Source organism: Hylobates moloch, unplaced genomic scaffold (genome assembly GCF_009828535.3).
Source record: "Hylobates moloch isolate HMO894 unplaced genomic scaffold, HMol_V3 SCAFFOLD_2, whole genome shotgun sequence".
Lineage (NCBI taxonomy): Eukaryota > Metazoa > Chordata > Mammalia > Primates > Hylobatidae > Hylobates > Hylobates moloch.
The window spans coordinates 154,287,256-154,314,764 of record NW_026652277.1 but is presented as its reverse complement, the minus strand read 5'-3'; the positions used below and the strand labels follow the sequence as shown (position 1 = coordinate 154,314,764).

Below are 27,509 nucleotides of genomic sequence, written 5' to 3'. Positions count from 1 at the left end.
TTTCACACCTAACATTTAGGAAAGGGTTTTAAAGCTTAGTATCCACACCTTACATTTGTATAAATGAATCCCTAGAGTTTGAAATTTGTTTATGATAGAGCAGACATGGGAAAATGGACTCTGTAGGCGCCATGAAGTGTTTTGCAGTGAAGATTTATAGAAATGTTGTAAAAGGCACCACAGGGACCTGGTACTTCTGGGGCAGTATTTACTGTTTTTCTTATAGGCCTGTTAACAAAAAGTGGTCAAATAAAGAAGATCAAAGCAAATCTGCCTTTTCCTTTCAAAGGGTTAATATTTCTTTGTGCAGTATTTCTTTATCCAGCCTCTTTGACGCTATGCATCATGCTGCAAGATGGCAGAATGTTGTGTCTTTATCGTCACAAAAGCCATCAGTAAGTGGCATAATTCTAGAAAACTGAGGCTGCCCTTTAACTTCAAGAATAGAGTGGCAAAGAACCAGCTGGGACCCTTTGTTCCTTAGTGGTTGATTGATTCCATGTCAACCTGTGCTGGCTTTGTCATTTTCAAAATCATGCAAAGTTTTTAAGTTGCATAAAAATATTGTTAAAACTCCTGCTATAAGTAAATTGCAGTTTATCTTGGGGAGATGCATTAAATACTTAAAAGATTACTGAAGTCCGATACTTTTGAAGAATTAACCATCTCCTTGAATGTAGAAACGTGGAAAAGAATTTTGGCGCTTCTGGACCCTGATGAAAAGTAGATAACTTATACATATGTGGAACTTGTAATTTACTGGTGACAGGCCATTCAACCCAGCAGTAATAATTTCTGTTTTCAGCTACAGCCCTTGAATAGTACAAATTAGGATCTTTTTTCTTTCAATAATGTTTTTGTAAAGCTCACTGGGCTTTTAGAAAGGGAAATTTTAGGTATGTTTCTCACTGGTTAAGCAGATTTCTTGGATTCATTCATGGAGTGTGCTGTTTTCCAACTTTATGGTCACACAAGTCTAGGAAGCATAAATGTGAACAGAAAGCTGACTCTATGTGTGCGTATGTGTATGCATGTGACTACATGTTAGTCTTTTATATAACATTGTGACAGCTAGGCCCAAGTCATGAGCTTACTTCCCCAAAGATCAGCAAGTTTTGACTCTGTTTCATATTCATCCAACTCACAGGTTGGACATAGGCCAGAGATGCCAACCAGCCAGGGTAGGAGGACAAAGAGACATAAATTTATTGTGGACTAAGCGGGTGGGACCTGCAGTTGCTCGGGGGCCTATTGGACTGTTTTAGTCATAGTAGCTGAGTGGTAATGTTTTTACCCATAAATGTGAATACATTTTAAAATTATACTGCAGAATATTTTTACGCAATATAAAGCCAATCTAGTTGTAAAATCTACCCTTTTGCACTAGGCAATACCTCATTTCTCTCAAATTTGTACGAAGTCTCTATTAATACAACATTTATCACTTTAACAATTTAAACAAAGTAATTGCAAAACCTTACTGGCTATTGGAGGGCTGCATGCCCATTTCCCATGGGGACTGATTTAAGCCTCTGTATCTGCATGTTTGACATGCAAGGATAGTTGTGCCACATCTAATTGAAAATGCTCCTTAGTGCTGCAGAAGAGTTCAGGAGGCTGGACGCAGTGGCTCATATCTGTAATCCCAGCACTTTGAGAGGCCAAGGTGGGTGGATCACCTGAGGTCAGGAGTCAAAGACCAGTCTGGCTAACATAGTGAAACCCCATCTCTACTAAAAATGCAAAAAAATTAGCTGGGTGTGGTGGCAGATGCCTGTAATCCCAGCTACTCAGGAGGCTGAGGCAGGAGAATCACTTGAACCCGGGAGGCAGAGGTTGCAGTGAGCCAAGATTGTGCCACTGCACTCCAGCATGGCAACAGCGAGACTCCGTCTCAAAGAGTTCAGGAATTCAGACTAGTGTTTATTTTACTTTGGCGGATATTTAAATTTAAGGTCTCACCATACCCCTTTCTGTATTTGCCTTTGGTTTGGATCAAAATGTAAAAGGGAATTGGGAGAAGATGGTACCCACACCCCTACAGGGATCAAGCCACAGTATTCCTGGAATTCCCCAAGAGCTAACCCCTATATCCATTAAAGATTGGGTGTGAACATTTAAGAAACTAATCTCAAATGAATTTATGTCTTAAGTGAAAAATGTGTCCTTTATAAGGGAAGGAAAAAATCCTTTATTGTTATTATTTGATCTTGCGCTGTTTGCTTTTCTGTGACAGTGACGCAGCTAGTTGATGTTGGAGTCAGGATTTACAAGACAGCAGGAGGAGAGCATCTTGACTAGGTGGAGATAATGTGTTAATTATTAGAGCAGCAGCTAGCTTTATTTGGAAGCTGTAAGCTGTATTTGGGTGACAAACATTTCTAAATGAAATTAGTCATTTGCTTAAGACAGATTTTCATTTTCTTTACCAAAAGGTAGTTTCAAGTATGCTTATTTTGTATGTAGGGTTTTTTTGTTATTATTTTGCTTTTTTGTTTTGTTATGCTTTTGCTATTGTAAATACTGACCTGATTCTCGTGAAGTAGAGGAAAGAAGCTAATGTGGATTTGAAAATATTTTCATTTCACAAATAGTATGATATTGATGTTTATTACACCTATGTTTATTGATCATCTGATTAAAGAAAAATAATAGGAAATAACAAATCATGTCTCATTCAAGAATAAAAGTTTACAAATATAGAAAATTATGGAAGTATGTTACATTTACAATTTGTATCCTTTTTTTTATTTCTTAAACAATAAGATCTTGAATATTGGAGGTATGCCTCCTCCCTTTCCTTCCATCTCCACATAAATTGGAGATCGATCTAGGATTCTAAAACATCTGGGTCAAACATTTGTCATCAGGAGAAGCACTGGACTAGGAGGAAGATGGTCTAAATTTTAATTGTAGACTTGCTGCCAACTAACATTTGACCTAGGCAAGGAATTGCACTTCATGAGATTCAGCTTCCTTGCATGTGAAACGATGCTGACTTACTTGCTTTCTCAGGCCCATTCAGCTCCAAAACTCCATTCTATTTTATTCCAAAGACCCACTGCACAGATTGACACTATTTAAAATAAACTCTAAAACTGAAATTTCCAGCGTTTCTTCATGCCAGAGATCTAAATACGTGTGAACTTAATTAAATCCAGCAGCCCGTGGAGGGAAAGAGTTCTGAAGATTCATTTATTTTTTTCAGCGTGTGTTTGCTCACAATTTAGTACATCCCCCAGCACCATGCTGGACAATAAGAGTAGATACAAAGAAGTACTTCCTGATAGCATTGATAGTTGAACTGGAAACACCTTGAAAATAATTACAAAGCAAGGACTAGTTACAGCAAACTATTATAAAGTACAATAATAGTTGGTATTGATTAAGCACTTCAAGTTGCTAGCACCATACTCATTTAATCCTCACCCTAATACCATAAGGTAAATGATAGTCATTACCCCAATTTTACAGAGAAAACGGAGGCACTGAGAGAGTTAAGTGAATTGTCCAAAGTTACTGTTCCACCCAAGAGATTTAGAGAGGATATTTTACTTGCCTTAGACTTCCTTGGGTCGTCTCTTGGGTAAGTAGGTTTAAGTACTGAGAAAAAGTAAGGGAGTAGTTGGGGAGTGGGAGGATTACTTTTGACTTGCTAAGCAGACTTGATTTTTATTAAAACACAAAAGCAAAAAAATGTTTTTTCTTAATTTGGCAGTTGGCATGTTTTAATGTCATTTATTGTAAATTTTTTTTGGAGACAGCATACATTTTAAGCAGTCTAGAAGTGGAGAGTCTTAAAGTGAGATAGCGTATTTCAGGAGAAAACAATAATCACATGATTCTGTGCTTTGAAGAAAACGATCCAAAAAAGAGCTAAAATTGGGTCAAGTGTTGAGCATTGCTCAGCACCGCTGGTAGTGACTGCCCAGAGCAGTGGGGATTGAGGGTGGGGGGTGTGCTGGGTGTAATAGAGGCAGGTTTTTCTCCTTTGGAGAATTCCCGAGTATAGGTTCTGTCCTTGAAACTTGAGTTGCAGAGGAGACACTCCACGTTGTGATCTCTGGTGGGAGCCAGCATAGTTCTTCCCTTGCCTGTCTTCACCGGAGGGTTTCAGGGACATGGCACTGGTGGCCCTTATGACTGGTGCTGCCAGCCCTGTTTTTATACATACTCTGGGGTGGTATGAATGTCAGGAAAGTAAAGTGAGCTGCTCTGTGGGTACCAGCCATGCCTTCGTTCATCCAGGGGCTTGCAAACATTGTTATGATAGACAACCTGGCCCAGAAAAGAAGAAAAAGCCTTTCTTCCTCAGGCCTCTCTCTCCATACTGAGGAGTCTACTGCTGCTTGTGCAAGCAAAACGCTTTCTCCTCCCATCCTGCTGCTCTGCTGCTGAGAGGAAGAGGGAGCTGCCCAGCGGCCTCACGCTGTAACCCTCTGCTGGTGAGTTCCCAGAACCCAGCATCCTGCAAGCTGCTGCTTCTCAGCTGGGGAGATGGAGCCGCTCTGGGCCCTCCTTGATTAGGATATGTTAGGGTTGTCAGGGCAACTGTTAACGGCAGCATATCATATTTTCCCATCTCTGCTGTGGGCTGAATATTTTACTGTGTGGTAGCAGGAAGAAGACTGGGAAAAGGTGCTGCAGCAGGAAGAAGCTGGGATCTGATTGAACAGGTTATGCAGTGGTGGGAGGCATCAGACCCTGCGTGTCTTCAGTAGGGCTTTTCTGGAAGGAGTGTGTGTGTGTGTGTGTGTGTGTGTGTGCGTGCGCGTGCATGCATGAGCCGGAGCAATCACCAGCGCATGTGCCTGTCGGGGAGTCAGTGGGAGGGGGCTGGTAGGGGAGGTGGGGAAGCTGCTGCTAGGTGAGGGGAACTGCAGGGCCTCAGTTGCCAAGTGGCTGGTACTATCTGTCAGCTGTTTGCAAACTGTTTACCCATAGGGGATCTATTACAAGTGCTCAAATGAACAGGCAGCTTAGGAACTAGCAGCTTCCTTGGAGCTGCAATTATATAAGCATATATTTTTAATATAATCACAATTAAAAAAAAAAAAAAAACAAGTAGCAGCGGTATGCCTGGATCAGCTACAGCTCTCCGACATGAGAGGCTGAAGAAGACCAATGCAAGGCCAATTCCTCTTGGTTTATTCACCATTAATGAGGAAGACGAACAGCAAAAGAATGGAAATTCCAGAAGACCGAAAGGTATGCATTAGCTCCACCCTTTGGTCGGAGCCAGATCCAGCCCTTGTCTCCCACACTGCCTATAGAACGTTTTATAAACTGTGCTGCTCGTGCATGCTCCGGGGAGTGCTAGTGACCTCCTAGCACGGTTTGCTGGTAGTGTTTATACCCTCTGTAGGGTTGTGTATGCATGAAATGAGAAACAGTTTTTGTAGATTTGGTATATTTCAGGTCAGTTGCCTTTTTTGACTTAAGCTACTTTCTTGGCCTAGAGATCTTTAATTTTTCCCATGCTCACTTCAACAGTGACCAGTCACTCTGTCCTCATCAAGAGGAGGAAATACTGAGTTATCAAGGTTTAAATGAACATCTCCCCACCTTCCTTAGGTGCCTCAGATAATTTTTGCTTACTTTAATGAAGTGAGTTTCTGCTTTAAAGGATGAGTTAAAGTGACTCAAGAGTGCAACCTTTTCTAGGCAGAGGGTCAAAATGTCACTTCCCTTTCTATACTAAAATGCCTACTAAAATGCCGAGAGTAAAGAGGAGCACAGCAAACATTGAGGGCGAATGTGGAGGGTGAAGCTAGGGAGCAGGGAAGAGATCATGAGGTTGTGTAACTTTTGATGATAACTGAATGCGTGTATGGCAGTTGAAATGCACAGGTTACAGAAAAGGGAAGTCTGACGCTTGTGTTGTTCTTTCACGGTATGAAAGGTAGCAGCAGCTTGCCAGCTTCTTGAGAGCCTGTGTACTGCATCATTGTCAGCATTGTCTCACAGCTGCCCTCCCAGGGCTGTAATTATCAGCCAGAGACAGCAACATCAGACATTTTTGAAAAAGGGGCTTTAAGGCCTGTGTTTTATGTTTTCTAGCATCGTAAGTCTTGCTTCCCCCTCCCCAAAATATATAAGCTGTTCTTAAACAGATGGGTTATGAGTTTTCTTGCTTTTATGTGCCGATTAATTTTTAGCTTGCGCTTAAATTATTCTGTCACTGAGATATCAAATTTTCTTCTGTGATGCAGAGAGGTAACATGACAAAGTAGAAAGCAAATATTTAAGCAATGATAAAATGAAGAGTGTTAAATAGAATCCAGTGTCTGAGGACTCCTCGTTTTCTTTTTCCTGTTTCTCGAATGAATCTTACTTTGCTTTTCTTAAATATAATTGAAACTGTCTACGTTAAATCCAAAAGCATATTACTTCATTTTTATGAGACGGTACACAGGGAAGTTCCAATAAGTAGAATCTTACTACTGTAGTTGATTTTTATTTACTATCAGACCTGGCTCCTGTCTGAGAACAAAATGACCTCAGAAATCAAATGATGCTGTGACTGGAGGGTGACTTAATGTGATTCTTTTATTTGCCTGTGAATTACATCATTGAACCAGAGTGTGTTGCTCTGGATGAAAACTCAGGACTTTAAATTTTTAGCAGCAAATCATTTTGCCTCTGAAAAATTGGTAACTTTTAAAATTAATGTAGATTTGTTGAATTGTTCCCATGGGGTATTTTTGGAAACATTCTTGATTTGTGGTACTTTTCCTTGGATGTCTTGGACAGTAACTTAGGATAGCCATCCATTTTATTCTTAATAATTTTCTTTTCTTTTTTTTGAGATGGAGTCTTGCTCTGTTGCCCAGGCTGGAGTGCAGTGGCACAATCTCAGCTCACTGCAACCTCTGCCTCCCAGGTTCAAGCAATTCTCCTGCCTCAGCCTCCTGAGTAGCTGGGATTACAGGCACCCACCACCATGCCTAGCTAATTTGTTTTTGTATTTTTAGTAGAGACGGGGGTTTCACCATTATTGGCCAGGCTGGTCTCAAACTCCTGACCTTGTGATCTGCCCACCTCAGCCTCCCAAAGTGCTGGGATTACAGACGTGAGCCACCGCGCCTTGCCCTCTTAATAATTTTCTTGAATACCTCTTCCTGTCTCCTGTTGTTTTTGTTTAGTTGTCTTTTAGTATTTTTTTAAAAAGGAAGAGAAAGGGGAAGAAAGAAGACGCTTCTAAAAACCTACTTATTTTTGGCAATTTATGCAGCTTCTTGGATAAGAGAGACTTAATCAAGGAGTTTCTGACCCCCTACCATTTTTCTTTCTATCCCTGCCCATAGTGGTGGGGAGAGCAAGGGTAGGTATTGGAGGAAGACTGGGAGAAAAAATCCTGTGCTGATAAGGATGTCCAAACTTTCTGTGGATCACCAATTGTCTCTATGACACATTCAATAAAATAACCAGATAACCGTGGATATCTCTAATTATGCTCGATGAATAATACTATTGACTTTGACTGAATTTTTCATTGGGTCCATCTTAACAATAGGAATATTCACTTTGTAGTCCAGCTTTGTTCCATGGAAAATGACAGAAATGTTCTGTATATGCACTGTCCAATACAATAGCCACAGCTGCAGAGCTTGAAATATAGCTAGTGCAACTGAGAAACAAAATTTTAGTTAAATAGCCACATATGACTACCTTATTGGACAACACAGTTCTGGTCTGTAGCGCTGTTACGTTCTGAATTTGTGTCTTCTCTGGTTTGTTTGTCGTTACTGCTTCCTGGTGTTAGATATGGTTGGGTCCTGAAATGAATGTGGTTATTAAGAAGAACATCAAGGAGCAGACAGCCTCTTTACTGCATGAGAACACAGAAACCTGGATGTGTAGACAATTTCATTTTACCTTTTCCACTTAAATGTTGTTGCACTGTTCTGATTATTATTATTACCAGTCACTAGTTGCCTGTATTATTTGTTGCACCTTTTAATGGACTCTTTATTTTTTTTCTCCTTTTTATTTTTATTTTTTCTTTAGAGACAGGGTCTTGCCCTGTTACTCAAGCTGGAGTCCAATGGCTTGATCATAGCTCACTGCAGCCTCCAGCTCCTGGGCTCAAGTGATCCTCCTGCCTCAACCTCCTTAATAGCTGGAATTACAGGCACATGCCACCACACCCAACTAATTTTTTAAAAAGCTTTTTGTAGGGATGGGATCTTGCTATGTTGTCCAGGTGATCTTGAACTCCTGTCTTCAAGTGATCCTCCCACCTTGGCCTCCCAAAGGGCTGGGATTACAGGCGTGAGCCACTGTGCTTGACCATCTCTTATTTTCTAAATTATTCCCAAAGCATCATAGCAAGATGACATACAGATTATTTTTTGTGTGTGACTATTGCGATACACAATCAGAAACCTTTCTTTTCCCACCCCATGGCCTCATCTGCCAACCATACTCAAACCTGGTTTTCATGCTTAGTATCTTTTTTCTACTAGTAATAAAGAAGTTTGCCATCTAAATTTGATGAGTTAAATGTTTCTGTGCAGGATTATCCTGGCTAATGATGAGTACCATCTTTTCAGGTACCATACTGTTGGGCAAACATCAAATAACTCAGTAAGAGTGAACGTGGAGATTAACATCTGGCCTTCTATGGTGGCTTCATAGTTATCTGGTGGGGTGACAATAGTTTGTTTAGATGGCAGACTAGCTGGGCGCGGTGGCTCACGCTTGTAATCCCAGCACTTTGGGAGGCCGAGGCGGGCGGATCACGAGTTCAGGAGATCGAGACTATGGTGAAACCCCGTCTCTACTAAAAATACAAAAAAATTAGCCGGGCGTGGTGGCGGGCGCCTGTAGTCCCAGCTACTCGGAGAGGCTGAGGCAGGAGAATGGCGTGAACCCGGGAGGCGGAGCTTGCAGTGAGCCCAGATTGCGCCACTGCACTCCAGCCTGGGCGACAGAGCGAGACTCCGTCTCTAAAAAAAAAAAAAAAAAGATGGCAAACTAGATAATTCTTGAAAGAGTGATTACTCTTCCATGTAATCAGCAGGAGTGTAATGTTTTACATACCTGACTGTTATTACCACAGTAATTAAATAATCACTGGGAGCGAGCTGGGCTTATGCTGATGCTCTTATACCTCAGAACCTCAAGCCTCCTTGTAATGCTGACTTCAGGACTGGCTTAGGAGAGACTGTTTAGGTGCTGCAGTAACTAAATGCCCTTGAATAGGTCTCAAGGCAAACCTGCCTTAGATGGTGAATTTTGCTGAGCACAGCGATTATTAAGTAATAAGGCATTTTCCTCCTCAACCAGCATTTGTTAAATGCTCACTCTGTGGCAGATTACTCTGCTGGGGTTTTGTGGAAGTAATGCAAAGATAATTGACGTGGTTTCTGCTCACAGAAGTGGAGGAAGAAAAATGTGTACAAATAATGCAAGAGTATAAATTGAAGTCAGGAAAGGGAGAAGATGAGAGTGGCGGAAATGTTAAGTGTGTGCCAACTGTGAAGCCATTAGCCTCAAGATTTTAATCTGAAACAGAGCGTTTAAGGGATATAGACTCCTATCCCATCCCAAATGTCTGGCTGAGGTTGGAAGCTCACACAGACCTTAAAGGCGGGAGCACAGAATAATGGGCAAAGAGTCTTTTAAATGTCATTATAGAAGCTAGACATCCACACAATGTTTACCTGCGGATAGACACTTCTAGAGGCTTCATGACTGTTACACAATACATTTTACAGCTTCTGCTTTGTAATGGCCTCCTGACCCATTCTGTGAACTGCCTAAATCAGTCATCTGATTGACTTTATACTCCTGTGTTGTTTTTATATAAAACCTGATTGATGTCCAGATCTAATATTAAATTTACTCATGAGACTTGATTCTAAACGACTTTTACTTGATTTTATCAAAATTATCATCTCCCTCAAAAGACGAAAGACTCATAACTCTCTAGGTGGATCATGGTCTTCCTGCTTTCAGTCTTTCCTCTTTCCAACCCATCCTCCATAGCGTGCCACTGTGACATCTTTCTAATGGAAATATCTGCCCATTAGAAATAAACTTCTCAGTGAAACAGAGGTCTTGACTAGGAGTCTTGGAGCCATATTTAGTCTATAGCTATGTTTATTTGTCCCCTGCAGGTGTTTATGAGTCAACATTTAGAAACTGATTTTTTCATAATCTGGATTTCAGCTTCCCTTGAAAAATTGGAAGACACAGCCACCCTTGTCCTCTTTCTTCACAGCAGTCATCAGCTGGAGCTAAGTAGCAGTTGTCACCATATGCTATAGATGGGTCATACGTACTCCAGTGCCCCTCTTCTAGAATATGCATTACATGGCCTGCCTCAGTTATCTACGTTACCGTAGTCATTGCTTTTGTGACCCCTGACCTAAGGAATAGTCCAAGTCCCTTAGCATGGCACCTAGACTACCTACCAGCTGGTCCCCTTTTCCTTCTCCATCCTCTTTCCTGCCACTCTTTGCACTTTGTGCTCCAGCAGCACCAAAGTGCTTGTTGCATTTGCCTGCTCCATCATGTTCTTGCATGCCTATGTCCTACTCATGCTCATCTGTCCATTTTCCTCATCTTGCTTCCTCATTTGGATAACTCTGACTTACTCTGTAGAATCAAATCACATGGCATCTTCTCCAGACTTTCCTTGGGTGCCATCTGCAGGCAGCCTCCTCTCTCGCTCCCACCCTCCTCATTCCTGGCACAAAGGGCAGCCCCTCACTATGCTCCTTCCGCACTATAAGTCCTGTACTGACTTACTTCAGTGTAATGAAATCATCCATGCACACACCCATGTCCTTCTTGACACTGTAAGCTTTGTAAGGGCCAGGACTCACTCCTCTTTATACCCTGTACCTTTCAGAGTAAATGGAACATTATGAAACAAAAGTAAACTTAACACTTAAAATAACTTTCACAGACTCTGAAGGTCTTCATAATACAGGAATTCTAAGAAACTTCGATAGCATTAGAATTGTCCTTTCAAGGTAACTACTTGGAAAGAGACAATTCTGTGTTAGATACATTAATCATATTGCTCTCCATGAAATTGCATTTGTCTATTAGTATACCAGAGATTATCTCTTTGTTGTTGTCTTCTTCTCCTCCTCCTCCTCCTGCTCTTCCTTTTTTTTTTTTTTTGTTTTTTGTTTTTTGAGGCAAACTCTTGCTCTGTCTTCCAGGCTGAAGTGCAGTGGTATGATCATGGCTCACTGCAACTTTGAACTCCTGGGCTCAAGTGATCCTCCTCAGCCTTCCAAGTAGCTTGCAACTAGAGGTGCCTACCACCACACTTGGCTGTTTTTTTTTTTCTTTTAATTTTGTAGAGGCAGGGTCTCACTTTGTTGCCTAGGCTGGTCTCCAACTCCTGGGCTCAAGTGATCCCCACACCTTGATCTCCCAAAGTGCTGGGATTGCAGGAGTGAGCCACTGCACCCAGCCCTGTTTTGTTGTTTTCTGTCATGCTATTCATTTTTCTTTGGTGGAAAAACGAAGGTATATAGTTACAAGGTGCTATTAATTGGCCACTTTGTGAATATTAAGGTTAATAATGCTTTCTGTCCCTTTTGTTAGCTAATCATAGATTAAATTGTAAAGAAATACAACTTCTCCTTGAGATCAGGACACAGTGGTTCTGAGAAACTGTACTCCCCCGCCCCCACTTTGTTAAAATGTGTATTTCTGGAGCCTGCAGTGACTTCTCTTCTTTTGGCTTTTCCACTGTAAAGGTAGAATTTCCTCCAGTTAAGGTTTCCAAATGAAATATAATCTAGTGTTTACCATTTATATTCCTATCAGATAGGTGATGATCTAGCAACTGTAATGTCCTTTTCTAAGTCATGAATCTTTTTGTTTTCCAAGAGGAGTCTTAGAATAAGAAATGTGAATGCCGCTATAGAATCATTCTCATACATTTCCTTGTTTCTTTTTCTCTTTTGTTCTGTAAGGCTTGCACCATTGTCTTTTCCCAGTGTCCTTATGTTTGGCATTTTAGGGCTAGGCAAAAGGTTTTAGCCATAAAATTTGACAGCTAGGGAGGCAAAAATATATTTTAGAACAATGATATCAAAGATCCTTATTTTGAGGAGGAAATCTTGAGGTCAAATTCATTGGCATAAACTTTTATTTGCTGAAGAGATCTTAAATGTAATATTTTATTCAAAATATTTATATAAAAATAATAGGGGATGGAGCAAGGATCACATCATCTAATGTATGTCTTGTACTCATTGGATTCTCTGTAACTATTTGAATAAATGAATACAGCTGTTCCCCAGGCATTATGTGTTATATAAGTAGAAATTACCACGTGCGTTACCATGTACAAAGAGGAACATGATTTAGCCTGTGTATAACCAAAGTTTTTGTATAGTGAGGTACAATATAAAGTGTAATTTGCTTGCTATATAAAACTAAAAGGCTGAAAAATTGTGTGCCTGTTTCCAGAGCTATAATTGATGGAGCTAAAAGAGCTGACTCCTCCAATCATAGGAACCAAACACAATTAAGTATTTACTTAGAGCCTCCCAGCTGATAACTCTTAGATCTTATTTATTAAAAGATTATAGTCTGAGTTTGAATTGAATGTCCATTTCCATTAACGTCTGTGTGTCTCCAAGAGCAACTTTAATTTGTTGTTACAAAAATTCTCCAGGTGGCTCTAGGCACCTTGACTATGTTTTTCATTTAGCAGAAACTTAACAGCAATGAAGGTGATTTTACTGAGAGACTCCATCTTAATTCTCAGATCATCTAGACATTTAAGAAAAGCCCACTTTATGTTGCACCTTCCATATGTTAAGTTTATGTTCTAGATTTGCCAATTTCAGAAGATAAGTCATACCCCATTATACCCCAGACCCAGACGCCGAGGCCCAAAGTGTGTCACAGATGGACATAAGGCACTGTTTGAAATATTTACCAGAGCATCATTTGACATTTATGCCAACTGTAAAATGCAGGTCCTGTTTTTCAGGCTATCTGCCCAGCAATGGTTTGTTAGTAAGAAAATTCTCATAGAATCTTTCTAGGTTCCAAAGAATGTACAATCCCAGGTCCAGTGTGGAGTGGGAATGAAGTTCAGGAGTATAGACCAAGAAAAATTATCCTAACAGTTTTGATCTTGAATATATATGGTTTGGGGAACTAGATTCATTCTAAATTAAAGTTGCAGGCCTAATAAAGTAGTAAAAAGATATTAAAATACGAAGATTCGGCAGAACCTGTCATTCTAAAACCATTATTGAAAACAACAGTATGGAGGCTCGAGCCACCTCTGTACTCCTAATAGGATTGCTTTCAAGGTCACCAGCTGAGTGCATGACCAAGAGGTGTCTTGGAGTTGGGCAGGAGGGAAGAGAGTTGGAATCTCTATTAGCCCCTTTTAAAAACTTCCCAAATAATGTAGCTTAAGATCTAAGTAAAAATGCAATTTTAAGAGAAGTTAACCCCTTACAAACCAGTTGTTGCCTCTGAGCCCTGATGTAGAGCTATGGAAATTCAGAACCAGCCACTATCAGGGATATCAGTTTACATAGTGGGAAAACAGGATACTAGGAAAGTTTCACCACGTTCACTAGTAGTGAGTGGGTACAGGTCAGAGTTTGCCAAAGTTATTAGAAATCCAGGCTGTATTTGGTGTGAGAAACTGTGAAAAAAGTGCTTAGAAAAAATGATAGAAAAAGTGCTACATATGGAAATATGCACATTGCTGTTATTAATATTTAAACTTTCTAAGCCTCAAGATTCTCATCTGTGAAATGAAATGGATAAAATCATGCTCACAGGTGATGGCGGGTATTAGAATACATAAGCACTTAGCTTGTTCTCTGGAAAATAATTGGAGCTGATTATGTGACAATTATAATATTGATAATTTATAACCAAATGTCTCACATTTTCTGATAACTTCTACTGACATGTTCTGTTGGGAGAATGGCCTGGTGGAAAGACCATCATGCTTGTCTGTGCCAAACCTTAACCAGTCTCTTTTTATGGAGATATTTTCCCTAATCTAATTTCTTTCCTTAACTTGTTTGTGAGTGAAAATTTCTAGGAAGCCTGCCTTCTTTCTTGTGTTGTTTTAGTCGCTTTCCTACCATAGGCATATGTGACTGGATCCTTGTTCTGTGTTTGTTCATGTGAATCAGAAGTCCTAGCTGCCAGGTAGATTACTCATGCAGTACCCTGTAATTTTGTTGTGTTAGATGAAGGAAATAAACTGCCATAATGTCAGATCACCTCACTTGTTATTTTAAATATGATTAAGGGAGTGTACCTGTTATTCATTGGGATTAATGGAAAACTCTGATCTGCCTTAATCAGGGAACAATAGCAGTGATCATCTGCCATTTTAAAAGCCAATTCAAAAGGAATTTTTTTTTTTGCAAGGGTTTTTTTTTTCCTTCTGATGTGGGGTGTGCGTGTGCACTTGTGTGCATGTATGTGAGTTGCTTGATGGCAATGTCCTAGGCTAATGGACAGGTTTCTGCCAGTGGTTGAGATTATGGATGCTTACACTGGGGATGCCAAATGTATCCAGGCTTATTTTTGCAGGCTTATTTTCACATACTTATTTTCAGCACCAAGACTTCATATTCTAAGTATGGTTAGCCATCTTTTCTTTCAATACTCCTTGTGTCTCTGTGCTAGTCTTGTTTTGTTCTCTAGTCACTCAGAAGTAAGTGCTGTGAACACTTATGATGGAGAAAGCACCAAATTAAATGTTATTTGCTGCTATAATCGAACATATATATGCCAGCGGATCTGTGTCCTGGTGCAGTAGATACTGTCTCGCTTGGAGCTCTTCCTTCTACCTGGTATGTACTTCTGCTGCTTCTCCTCTCTCCACTTCACTCTATCTGGTCAACACCTACTTGTCTTTCGGTTTAAATGTCATTTCCTTGGCCAGGCATGGTAGCTTATGCCTGTAATCCCAGTGCTTTGGGAGGCCAAGGTGGGAGGATCATTTGAGCCCAGGAGTTCAAGAACAGCCCTGGCAACAGAGACCCCATCTCTACAAAAAATACAAAAATTAACCAGGTGTGGTGGTGTGCACCTGTGGTCTCAGCTGCTCCGGAGGCTGAGGTGGGAGAATCCCCTGAGCCCAAGGAGGTCGAGGCTGCAGTGAGCCATGATCGTAGCACTATACTCTAGCCTGGGCAGCAGAGTGAGACCTTGTCTCAAAAAAAAAAAAAAATTGTCATTTCCCTAAGGATGTCCCCAGACCAAGCTAGTCTCAGGTTCTAGGCCTTTTCTTACTCCACGCAAATTGTGTAGTAAGTGTTTGCTGAGTCGTTGTTTATTGTCTGTCTCCTGAACTAGACGAAGCTTCCAGAAAGCAATGAATATGTCTGTCAGATTCACACTGTGCCCCCAGCAACTAATACAAAGTCTAGTATGCACGTACTTTCTTTTATTGTGCTTCACAGATACTGCATTTTTTTACAAATTGAAGATTTGTGGCAACCGTATATCAAGCAAGTCTGTTGGCACCATTTTTCCAATAGCATGTGCCTGCTTCTCATCTATGCATCGCATATTGGTAATTCTTGCAATATTTCAGACTTTTTCATTGTTATTATATCTGTTATGGTAATCTGTGATGAGTGATCTTTGATGTTACTATTGTAATTGTTTTGGGATGCTACAAACCATGCCCACATAAGATAGCAAACTTAACAAATGTTGTGTGTGTTTTGACTACTCCACCAACCCATCCGTTTCTCTCTCCCCCTCCTCAGGCCTCCCTATTCTTTGAGACATGACAATTTTGAGATGAAGTTAACTAATAACCTTACAATGTCCCCTAATCTAAGTGCTCAAGTGAAGAATTACATGCCTCTCACTTTAAATCAAAAGCTAGAAATGATTAAGCCTAGTGAGGGAAGGCATGTTGAAAGCCTAGATTGGCTGAGAGCTAGGCCTCTTGCGCCAAACAGCCAAGATGTGAATGCAGAGGAAAAGTTCTTAAAGGAAGCGAAAAGTGCTACCATGGTAAACACACAAACGATAAGAAAGCGAAACAGCCTGAATGCTGATACAAAGAAGGTTTGAGTGGTCTGGGTAGAAGATCAACCAACCATATGTTCTCTTAAGCCAAAGCTTAATCCAGAACAAGGACTCTAACTCTCTTCAATTTTATGAAGGCTGAGAGGTGAGGGAACTGCAGAAAAAAAGTTTGAAACTAGCAGAGGATGGTCATGAGGTTTAAGGAAAGAAACTGTCTCCATAACGTAAAAGCACAAGGTGAAGCAGCAAATGCTGATGCGGAAGCTGCAGCAAGTTATCCAGATCTTGCTAAGGTAATTGATGAAGGTGACTTCACTAAACAACAGAGTTTCAATGGAGATGAAACAGCCTTCTATTGGAAGAAGATGGCATCTAGGACGTTGATAGACAGAGAGTCAAAGTCAGTGCCTGGCTTCGAAGGACAGGCTGAATCTCTTGTTAGGGGATAATGCAGCTTAGTCATTGCAATCATTGACTTGGAGTTGAAGCCAGTGCTCATTTGCCATTCTGAAAATTCTGAGGCCCTTAAGAATTATGCTAAATCTACTCTGTGTGCACTCTGTCAGTGGAACAACAAAGCCTGGGTGACAGCACGTCTGTTTATAGCATGGTGTACTGACTATTTTAAGCCCACTATTGAGACCTACTGCTCAGAAAAAAAGTTTTCTTTCAAAATATTACTGCTTATTGACAATGTACCAGGTCACCCTGATGGAGGTGGACAAAGGAGGTTAATGTTGTTTTCTTTTTTCTTTTTCTTTCTTTTTTGTTTTTTGAGACAGAGTCTCACTCTGTCACCTAGGCTGGAGTGCAGTGATCTCAGCTCACTGTAACCTCTGCCTCCTGGGTTCAAGCGATTCTCCGGCCTCAGCCTCCCAAGTAGCTGGGATTACAGGTGTACACCACCACACCTGGCTAATTTTTTGTATTTTTAGTGGAGACGGGGTTTCGCCATGTTGGCCAGGCTGGTCTCGAACTCCTGACCTCAGGTGATTCACTTGCCTTGGCCTCCCAACATGCTGGGATTACAGGCATGAGCCACTGCACCCGGCCACAAGGAGGTTAATGTTGTTTTCATGCCTGCCATCACAACATCCATTTTGCAGTTCATGGATCAAGGAATAATTTTGACTTTCAAGTCTTATCACTTAAGAAATATATTTTTTAAGGTTATGGCTGCCATAGATAGTGATTCCTCTGATGAATCTGGGCAAAGAAAATTGAAAACCTTCTGGAAAGGATTCACCATTGCAGATGCCATTAAGAACATTTGTGATGCATGGAGGGAGGCTGGTGTGCCAAACCCCTATTGACTCCAGTGGGTATGGTTCAAGAGGCTGAAGAGAGCCAGAGCCAGCGAATGGGACATGGGTTTTACTGGGGACTTACATACAGATGAGAGAGTCCAGTGGTGGCAGACTGGGCAAAACCACCACCATCACTTGCAAAACACATGCAATTTATATAGCATTTTCACTTAACACCCTCCCCTTAGCAACTTCCACCTGGCAAACCTCATTTAACCCACAACAATGGGCCGTGATCCCCTGTATGCCCCATGTTCCACAGGATGCATCTGGGGCTCAGGTGTTCCTCATAGACAAGGAATGGATCTCTGGGTTGGCCACTTCTGAATACACATTGAGGTGCCTCTGCCATACAGGGTTATTCTCAGGGTATACTCAGGTCGCATTATCACTGTCAGGTGCATCTACCGTACAAAACTCAAAATATCAACATTAACAGGTGTTTGGAAGCAGTTGATCCCAACCTTCATGAATGACTTTGAGGGGTTTAAGACTTCAGTAGAGGAAGGAACTGCAGATGTGGTGGAAATGGCAAGAGAACTAGAATTAGAAGTAGAGCCTGAAGATGTGACTGAATTGCTGCGATTCCATGATAAAACTTGAACAGATTAGTTTCTTCTTATGGATGAACGAAGTAAGTGATTTCTTGAGATGGAATCTACTCATGGTGAAGATGCTGTGAACATTGTTGAAATGACAACAAAGGATTTAGAATATTACATAAGCTTAGTTGATAAAGCAGCAGCAGGGTTTGAGAGGATAGAGTCCATTTTTGAAAAAAGTTCTGTGGATGAAATGCTATCACACAACATCACATACAACAGAGAAGTCTTTCATGAAAGGAAGAGTTCATGGACTTGGCAAATTTCATTGCTATCTTACTTTAAGAAATTGCATCTGGGTGCAGTGGCTCATGCCTGTAATCCCAGTGCTTTGAGAGGCAGAGGCAGGAGGATCATTTGAACCCAGGAGTTTGAGACCAGACTGGGCAACATAGTGAGAACCTGCCTCTACCAAAAACAAAACAAAACAAAACGAAACCTAGCTTGGTGTGGTATCACAAGCCTATAGTCCTAGCAACTTGAGAGGCTGATGCAGAAGGATTGCTTGAGCCTGAGAAGTCAAGACTGCAGTGACCTATGGTTGTGCTACTGCACTGCAGCCTGGGCAACAGAGTGAGACCCTTTCAAAAAAAAAAAAAAAAAAAAGAAATTGCCACAGCACCCCAACCCTCAGTGACTACTATCCTTATCCGTCAGCAGCCATCAACATGGAAGCAAGACCCTCCACCAGCAAAAAGATTACAACTCACTAAAGGCTCCAATGATTCTTCGCATTTTTTAGCAATCAAGTAGTTTTTAATGAAGTTATGTACACTGTTTTAGGACATAATGTTGCACACTTAATAGACTACAGTGTAATGAAAACACAACTTTTTTATGCACTGTGAAACCAAAAAATGTGTGTGACTTGCTTTATTGCAATATTTGCTTTATTGGGGTGGTCTGGAACTGAACTGGCAGTATTCTGAGGTATGCCTTGTTGAGGCTTCCTAAATCTTCATTACATCGACAAGTGTCACACCCTAGATAAAAAGTTGACAAGAATATATCCAACAATTTTTTACATCCATAATAGTCTTAGAAACTTTGGTATTTACTTTTTCCACTGAAACAGTTCTCTTTTTCTGTTGAGCTGTTCTGTAGAACTTGAAGGAAATTATTTCTAGGTGCTGATTCAAGACCTCTTAGTCCATGGGTGCTAAGCCAGATGGCAGAAGCCCAAATCTGGTTCCTCATAAGATAACTGATTGGAGGCAACACACTCTGGCCCTGCCAGCCAGAGAATGAGACAGCACAGCTGGAGAGGTAGTCTTTCTAGGCCTTTAAACATTCCAGGGTCCAGGACTTTGTTCTGAATCTAGCAAAGGCCTGGAGATATCAGATCAATCACCACCCTGCCTGGTGATAATGACAGTGAATTTTGTTTTAACGACCTTTGTCCACTAGCCTTCATGCAGGGATGACTTGTTTGTTTTCGGCTAGGACATTGGCTTGGATAGTCTGCAGTGGCTTACTTGGATCAAATTCTAGTGCTAGACCATTCCAGAAGCACCTTCTACCATCATCTTTCCTTGAACTACCAGAGCTTACTATAAAATTTCATTTCGAGTTTGTGGCATATCCTCATTATAGCCATGTTTGAATTATTATAAGTATTTTCTTTCCTTTTGCACAGTTCAAATTCAGTTATCATGACCATATTACGTGTAAGCCAGGGAGAACTTGCATACACAAATCCTTAGTGATTTAAACTCCCACTGAGCTCTTGACTAATAGTGTCCCTCACTCCCACCTGCTGCTTCATGGGTTAGGAAATATCATGGAAAGTGAACTGGAGCTGCTGCTAATTTAACAAAGTCCACTGTGTACCTAGCCACATTCCCTCTAGTTCTCCACCTATTCAGTGCATCTCATTAAGCCACCCTCACAAATTTCCTTTTATGCTTCTCTTTTATAATACCATCTCTGCATCTGCCTTTTTTTTTAAGGCCCAGAAAAACAGGTTCTTTGTGGGTAGACAGTTCCTGGTGCACACCTTTCATTCAGCACTGTAAAGATGCAAAGTGGCAACTGAGATATTAGGATTCAAAACCTCAGCACTCTGGATTTTTACCCTGGGCTTGCTTGGGGAATCAAATTTTCTTTTTATGAATTTTCTATCTCTGATTCTTCTGTGACACCACAGTAGAAAATCCTATCCTAATTCTTAATGGTATTGTTCAGAATCCTATAACTTCCCCTTACCCATCTAGTACTTTAGAATACCATGACATTAAAATTAGTATGAATTTTGAGTGGAACTCCAAACTGACCTCTTATATCAACACTTCTAATCATCAACCAAATTTTCTCACCATCTAAGTAATTTCAAAATTATTCTCACTCCACTGCATAAGTTTCAGTGACACGCACACCTACTTTGATGCTGCATGACCTTCACTTGAACTTCATTCAGCCAGCTGTGTGGGTTTATGCTGGGACTTGTTTCCACACCACCTATGATATCATGAACTCAGAAATTCCCCTAGGTACCCACAGACTTCAGATTCAGCAAACAATGATTTGCTCCCCTATCCTATGCTAGATGTTTCTATACGCAGTAGTCTTCCGCTTATCCTTCTAGGAGCCTCAGTCGATGCCTGAAACCTCAGATGGTACCGACCCCTATATGTATATACTATGTTTTTTTTATACATACCTGTGATACAGTTTAATTTATAAATTAGACACAGAGATTAATAACAATAATAAAATATAGCAATGTACTGTAATAAAAGTTATATGAGTATGGTCGCTCCCAAAATATCTTACTGTATTGTGCTCACCTATTTTCAGACTGTAGTTGACTGCAGGTAACTCAGAATGCAGAAAGCAAAATCAGTGATGAGGGTGGACTGCCGTGTGTGAGCTCATCCTCCTACCTGAAGAAAAGCCTCACACCTTCTGAACCTTCATCCTCTCCACCACCGCCAGGCTTCTGAACCCCCTGTGTTCTCACAGTTATGAGTCCTCCTTCCCACTCACTGGTGTTTTGTCAAGCCCGGAACTCAGGGGTAACCATTTCAAAGATGCACTTGCAATGATGCCTGGGCCTTCCTTGCAGGCTGGAGTGTCCCCTCATAGCCTCCTGTTTCTTCTTTAGGTCTGTGGAGTGTTACTGTGAGACTCCTAAAAACCAGCTGTGTGGGTCGTTTCTACTTTCTTATCCTCTCACCATCAGCTGAGCTCAATTTGCTGCTAGCCAGTTGTCAAATCACATCACAGGGATGCTCACCCCATTTTATCTACTGTATGTCACTCTTTTGCCCAGGCTGGAAGTACAGTGGCGCGATCTTGGCTCACTGCTACCTCCGCCTCCTGGGTTCAAGCAATTCTTCTGTCTCAGCCTCCCAAGTGGCAGGGACTACAGGCACACGCCACCACACCCAGCTAATTTTTGTATTCTTAGTAGAGACAGGGTTTCACCATATTACTCAGGCTGGTCTCGAACTCCTGACCTCAGGTGATCCACCTGCCTCAGCCTCCCAAAGAGCTGGGATTACAGGCATGAGCCACCATGCCCAGCCTGTACCTCACTCTTAACATCTAATAGTTGCTATGAATATTGAGGATGTTTTAAATTAGCTTCCAGGCAGGGCACTGTAGCTCACGCCTGTAATCCAATGCTTTGGGAAGCAGAGGCAGGAGGACCTCTTGAGCCCAGGAGTTCAACATGAGCGTGGGCAACATCGTGATACTCCATCTCTGCAAAATTAAAAAATAGCCCAGTATGGTGGTGCATGTATGTATTCCCAGCTAACTCAGAAGGCTGAGGTGAAAGGATTGCTTGAGTCTGGGAGATTGAGGCTGCAGTGAGCTGTAATCATGCCACAGCACTCCAGCCAGTGCAACAGAATGAGACCCTGTCTCAAAAAACAAACAAACAAAAAAAACCCGAAACTGGGTACAGTGACACATGCCTGTAATCCTAGCACTTTGGGAGGCCCAGGTGGGAGGATTACTTGAGGCAAAGAGTTTGAAACCAGCCTGGGCAACATAGCAAGACTGCATCTTTACAAAAAAACTTAAAAAAAAAATAAGTAGCTTCTACATCATAATTTACTCTCTTGGCTAGAGGGAGAAAATAGGTGGAAGGACATATAGCCTGTATTATTCTAATTTAAAGTTCAACAGGAAAGAGAAGAATGAGGAACTTCTGTTTTCATTTGATATGATTTTGAAGAAGGAAGAGGTTAATGTTTAAAAAGGACTGTTGGCCACTGACATTGGATTTCACTAAATCCTGAGTGTCAAAGGTAATTGCAGTCATGTGGCTAGTGACATAGTTTTTTTGTGAAGCATTATCAAGAGGAGCAAATTGAATGCTCCAGCCCCATCTGAGGATTTCTTGGTTATTTATTGTGAGCCATTATAACTACAGATGCTTCATGAGAGAGTTAATATAATTACTGGTCTATATCTTTTTACTTTAGGAGAACAAAGTTAAAGAATGAGTCCATTACTATTTCAGGTGATGTGTTTAGAAAGCACAGCTTTAATTCAGGACTTAAATGGTATTAAATGGTGTTTCTTGAATTCCATTCTTCTGACAGTTACTGTCATAATCATTTGTAGTGAAACCTTACAAAGGGAATGTAGTCATTCCCAGTATCCCGGATTTGGTTTCTTCCAAGATTAGATACACTTTAATGAGTAGGTAAATTTCCTATTTCAGTTTCTCTTTAGTGTATTTTATCTTCAAACTTTACTGTGATATTTTAGTGTGAACATTAAAACAAAAAATAAATAGGAAAACCATCCTGGGTTGCGACTGATGGTTCATCCTGGACCAGTCTATGGCATTTAGCATTATCTGTTCCTTTCTTGGGACCCTGAAACTTACAGTTCATGAGACTTAGAAGTTGATTGAAGAGAAGCAGGCATCCCTGTATGAAGTCATAGCAGGTATATCAACACAAAGCTTGGGACAGTTAGGCTCACAAAAAGTGTTGGTGCCCAAATTCAGAATGCTTGATCTCTGTTAACATTTGATAAAAAATTAATTTCTTTATCCTGATGCTGATGAAGATCTCTTCTGAGAATTAGTGATGCTTCAGGACTGATAATGATGTGACAAATCTTTGTTACTGTGGCCTCTGATGAAAACCAAATTTTCTTTTCTTTCTTTTTTTTTTTTTTTGAGACAGTGTCTCACTCTGTTGCCCAGGTTGGAGAGCAGTCGTGTGATCTTGGCTCACTGCAGCCTTCACCTCCCCAGGCTCAAGTGATCCTCCCACCTCAGCCTCCCATGTAGCTGAAAGTACAGGCATGCGCCACCATGCCCAGCTAATTTTCGTGTCTTTGTAGAGATGGCGTTTCACCATGTTGCCCAGGCTGGTCTCAAACTCCTGAGCTGAAGCGACTCACCCGCCTCAGCCTCCCAAAGTGCTGGCATTACAGGTGTTCACCACTGCACCCAGCCTGAAAACCAATTTTCTAACAGGCAAATTGGGCAAGTTAGGTTTTAGTGTACTAGGAGTAGCTCTGAAATTTTAAATTGGGATGTGTGTCAAAGAATTTGTAGAATTGAGGGAGCTTGCAGTGTGTCATGGTGTCTTGGAGGCCATATGGTGTAGGAGTTAAAACTTGGACTCCAGAGCCAGTCCAGAGCCCATTTTTGCCTCCTCCTAAACATATGCTTCAGGCAAAGTACTTACAATTTCTGTGCCTCACTTGCTTTATCCATAAATCAGGGCTAGTAGTGACACCTATCCCATAGGGTTATTAAAGATTAGGTAGAATAATATCTAAAACATGCTTGTAACTGTGCCTAATCAGGCACTAATCAAGCAGCCTGTAAATGGTAGCGAATGTTATTAATATTTAGAAAGCTTTCTTAGTTCAACGGCTTTATCTTAGTAATTTTAAGAAAACCAACATTTCTGCTAAGATGTCTAAATTTTGTGTTTTTTTTTAAATGTCTTTTCTTAAATTTAAAAAGAAAAGAATTATTTAAAAAATAAAATTTGTTTTCTCTTTTTTTTTTTTTGAGAATCTTCTCCTGGAAGGATGTCTACATTTTGGAAGACTTGAAACAAGTTAAGAGAAATCTGTATCTGGTCTATGGGAAAATTGAAATCAGTAATTCTGACTTTAGGCAGGTTACTACCCCCCTTCCCGTCCTTCTCTCTTGTTTTCTGGATCTTCTGCTCAGCCTCCAGCAGTCCAGAGAGGGAACTGTGGGATGCAAAGACTCATTACATTCACATGAGGTATCCTTTAAGCCCTCCATTGAGATTGACCCCTGCTTAAGTACATTTCAGCTCAAAACGCTGCCTTCCGCCACTTTTCTGGGGAGCAGGGATTACTTTTCTTATAGCCCCTGTTAAAAGAAAACTTCAGAAAAGTTAAATTCAATGGAGTTTAATTGAGCAAAAAAACAAACGATTTACGATTCAGGCAGCCTCCAGAATCACAGCAGATTTGGAGACTCCGGGGTGCCTCATGATCAGAACAAGTTTATGGACAAAAAGGGTAAAGTGATTTACAGGAATCGGAAGTGAGGTTCAGAAACAGTGAGATTGGTTACAGCTTGGTGTTTGCCTTAGTTGAATGCAGTTTGAACACTCAGCAGTCTATGAGTGATTGAAGTATGGCCGCTGGGATTGGCCAACACTCAGCCGTTGTTACAGGTGCATATTACTAGTTAGGTTTTCAATTTTATCTGCCTATTAAGCTAGGTTACAGTTTGTCCACAAGGACTCAAATATAGAACGAAGTCTTCAGGCCATATTTAGTTTGCTTTAACACCCGCCTGAAGCTTCATTCCTTTGTGGAGGTGAAAGGAATTTATCCAGTGTTCTTGCACGTCAGTGAAGGAAACCTTTCCAATAAAAAGGAGTCTGTTGACCTGCCTAGGCTGGACCAGTTCCAGTATCAACCTGGGCCAACTCCCAGTACTGAGGCTGGAAGGGCAGATGCCCCCTGATAAATAATCTTTTATTGTTTCCAGAAATTTCCCAAAGCTTATAAACCTTAAAATATCCGAATTATCTAAAACTGTGGATTGTGTCCTCTAAAAACTCCTACCAATGCCCTTGCCTCCCCACATTTCTCTTCCCTTCCCTACAGGTGACCTTCAAGTGTGGTTTGTGTAAAGTATTATTAGTTCCAGCTATTTAGTGACCTCTTCTTTCTCAGTGAAACCTAATACCATCCACAGTAATGATTATGCATGTCTCTAGGTAGGGATTAACTTGTTACAAGTTTTCTTTGATTACCACAGTCATCTTATGTATATTCAATTCTCCCTATTTGATATTGTTATATTATACAGTATATCAGTGGCAAGATGTGTTGAATTGCGATGAGGCTGTTAAAAAAAGGTTTTCTAGGAAAACAAATTAGCATTTACTCAAGAATTTTCTTTAACATTACATTCAATTAAAAACACAGATTTTTTTGTTGTTGATTTGACAAACAATAAAGAAATTTCTCAAGGCTTAAATACATTACTAAATCTTCTTTACCGATCACTTTGGTTTTGTTACATCAGCATGTTTATAAAGGTTTTCTGAAGGAAAAGATTATATCAACATACACTTCACAGGCAATGTCTAATGGTAGTTTTTCCCACAGTGGAAAAGATACTGTGGTTACAAGAACTACATTTAAAATTCCTTATTTTTGCTACTTGCCAGTAATAAGTCCTATATATAAATTATTAGATTTTTATTTTTTATTTTTTTCAAACTTTTAAGTTCAGGGGTACATGTGCAGATTTGCTATAGAGGTAAACTTGTGTCATGGGTGTTTGTACAGATTATTTCATCACCCAGGTATGAAGTCTGGTACTCATATGTTTCTGGATCCTCTCCCTCCTCTGGTAGGCCCCAGTTTCTGCTGTTCCTTTCGATGTGTCCCTGTGTTCTCATCATTTTTCTTTTACTTCTGACTTTTTATAACTTGAAAATAATCTCAGATGCCTAGTGATTGTCTAGCTGTAGCAAACATTTTTATTGGAACTTATTATCCTTGACAGCCACTTTTATAATAGCATTGTGAGGCAAACAGTACTTTTACATCAGACACACAAAAATGGGGACACTAAAATTAGGACATTATGGCTAATGTTCATCTCTCTCTCCCTTCCTTTCCCTATCTCCCTTCCCAGGGAGATAATATGTACCCTTGCAGTCAATTTCTGTAATTTTACTATATATACATATATATATATCAATAATATATACATTATGTGGAAATGTAATGTATAATTGAGTTCTTAAAACAGTGTTCAGGAAGATACTATTTTATGGCTTGCCAACTCAGCTTATTTCACCTTATACCTTGTTGTAAGATTATATACCTTTCTCAGTCTTTTATTTTATCATGTTTGGCCCTAAAAAAGGGAGTTATAATGTTTGCAAAATTATTTTAAAAAACAAGAGAAGCAGAGGGCCAACATAATAAATACTCATGGACCCAGGACCCAGACCTTTTAAACACATTTTAAATATTTTGGCTGGACACGGTGGCTCATGCCTGTAATCCCAGCACTTTGGGAAGCCGAGGTGGGAGGATCACCTGAGGTCAGTAGTTTGAGACCAGACTGGCCAACATGGCAAAACTCAGTCTCTTCTAAAAATACAAAAATTAGCCAGGCGTTGGGGCACACGCCTGTAATCTCAGCTCCTTGGGAGGCTGGGCATGAGAATCGCTTGAACCCAGGAGGCAGAGGTTGCATTGGGCTGAGATTGTGCCACTGCACTCCAGCTTGGGCAACAGAGTGAGACTGTGTCTAAAAAAATTTTTTTAAGGGCAAATATTTTATATTAAAAGATATATTTATGGGAAATGGGCTGGATGCGGTGGCTCAGGCCTGTAATCCCAGCACTTTGGGAGGCCAAGGTGGGTGGATAGCTTGGGTCAGGAGTTCAAGATAAGCCTGGCCAACATGGTGAAACCCTGTCTGTACTAAAAATACAAACATTTGCTGTGGTGGCATGCACCTGTAGTCCCAGCTACTTGAGAGACTGAGGCAAGAGAATTGCCAGAACCCAGGACGTAGAGGTTGCAGTGAGCCGAGATTGCACCACTGCACTCCTGCACTCCAGCCTGGGTGACAGAGTGAGGCTCTGTCTCAAAAAAAAAAAAAAAAAAAAAAAGGATGTATTTATGGGAACTACAAATTATTATGGCTAATTTCATCATTTCCTGTGTATCCTTCCATAGTCTCATCTCCTTCCATCTCTCTCCCTGTTTCCCTATTTCCCTTCCCAGGGAGATAATATATACCCTTGCAGCCCATTTCTGTAATTTTACCACATGTATATATCTATAAATAATACATCATTTGTGTGTTTAAATTGACATAAATTATGTCATATTAACATCAGTTTGCTACTTGTACTTCCCCTACTGAAGTTTTAAAATACTCATCCCAAGTGATAAATATAGTTTAAGTGCTGCCTTGAATTCTGTAGTGTGACTTTACTGCAGTTTATTTACTATTCCCCAATTGATGAATGGAGAAGTTGATTATAGTTTTGTTTTTTCACTTTGTTGTGACTACAAATCGGTGCTACTGTAACTTTTTATAGTACTCTTTTTTAGCATATGTGCAAGTATATATTCCTAGAAGTAGTATGTGCTG

General features: G+C 40.6%; 1 protein-coding gene across 4 annotated transcripts in view; it reads left to right on the top strand.

The window, feature by feature from the left end:
• MAP7 (microtubule associated protein 7) overlaps positions 1–27,509 on the top strand; it is a 212,207-nt gene that overhangs the window by 23,008 nt on the left and 161,690 nt on the right. Inside the window, exon 1 of one of the 4 annotated variants that reach the window (XM_032159860.2) lies at positions 4,458–5,208. The exons of 2 other annotated variants lie outside the window; for them this stretch is intronic. In XM_032159860.2, the coding sequence (XP_032015751.1) occupies positions 5,076–5,208 (133 nt within the window). In that variant the 5' untranslated portion in view covers positions 4,458–5,075. Of the gene's footprint in view, positions 1–4,457; positions 5,209–27,509 lie in introns of those variants that run through there. One more of the 4 variants, XM_032159884.2, reaches the window with a different exon arrangement.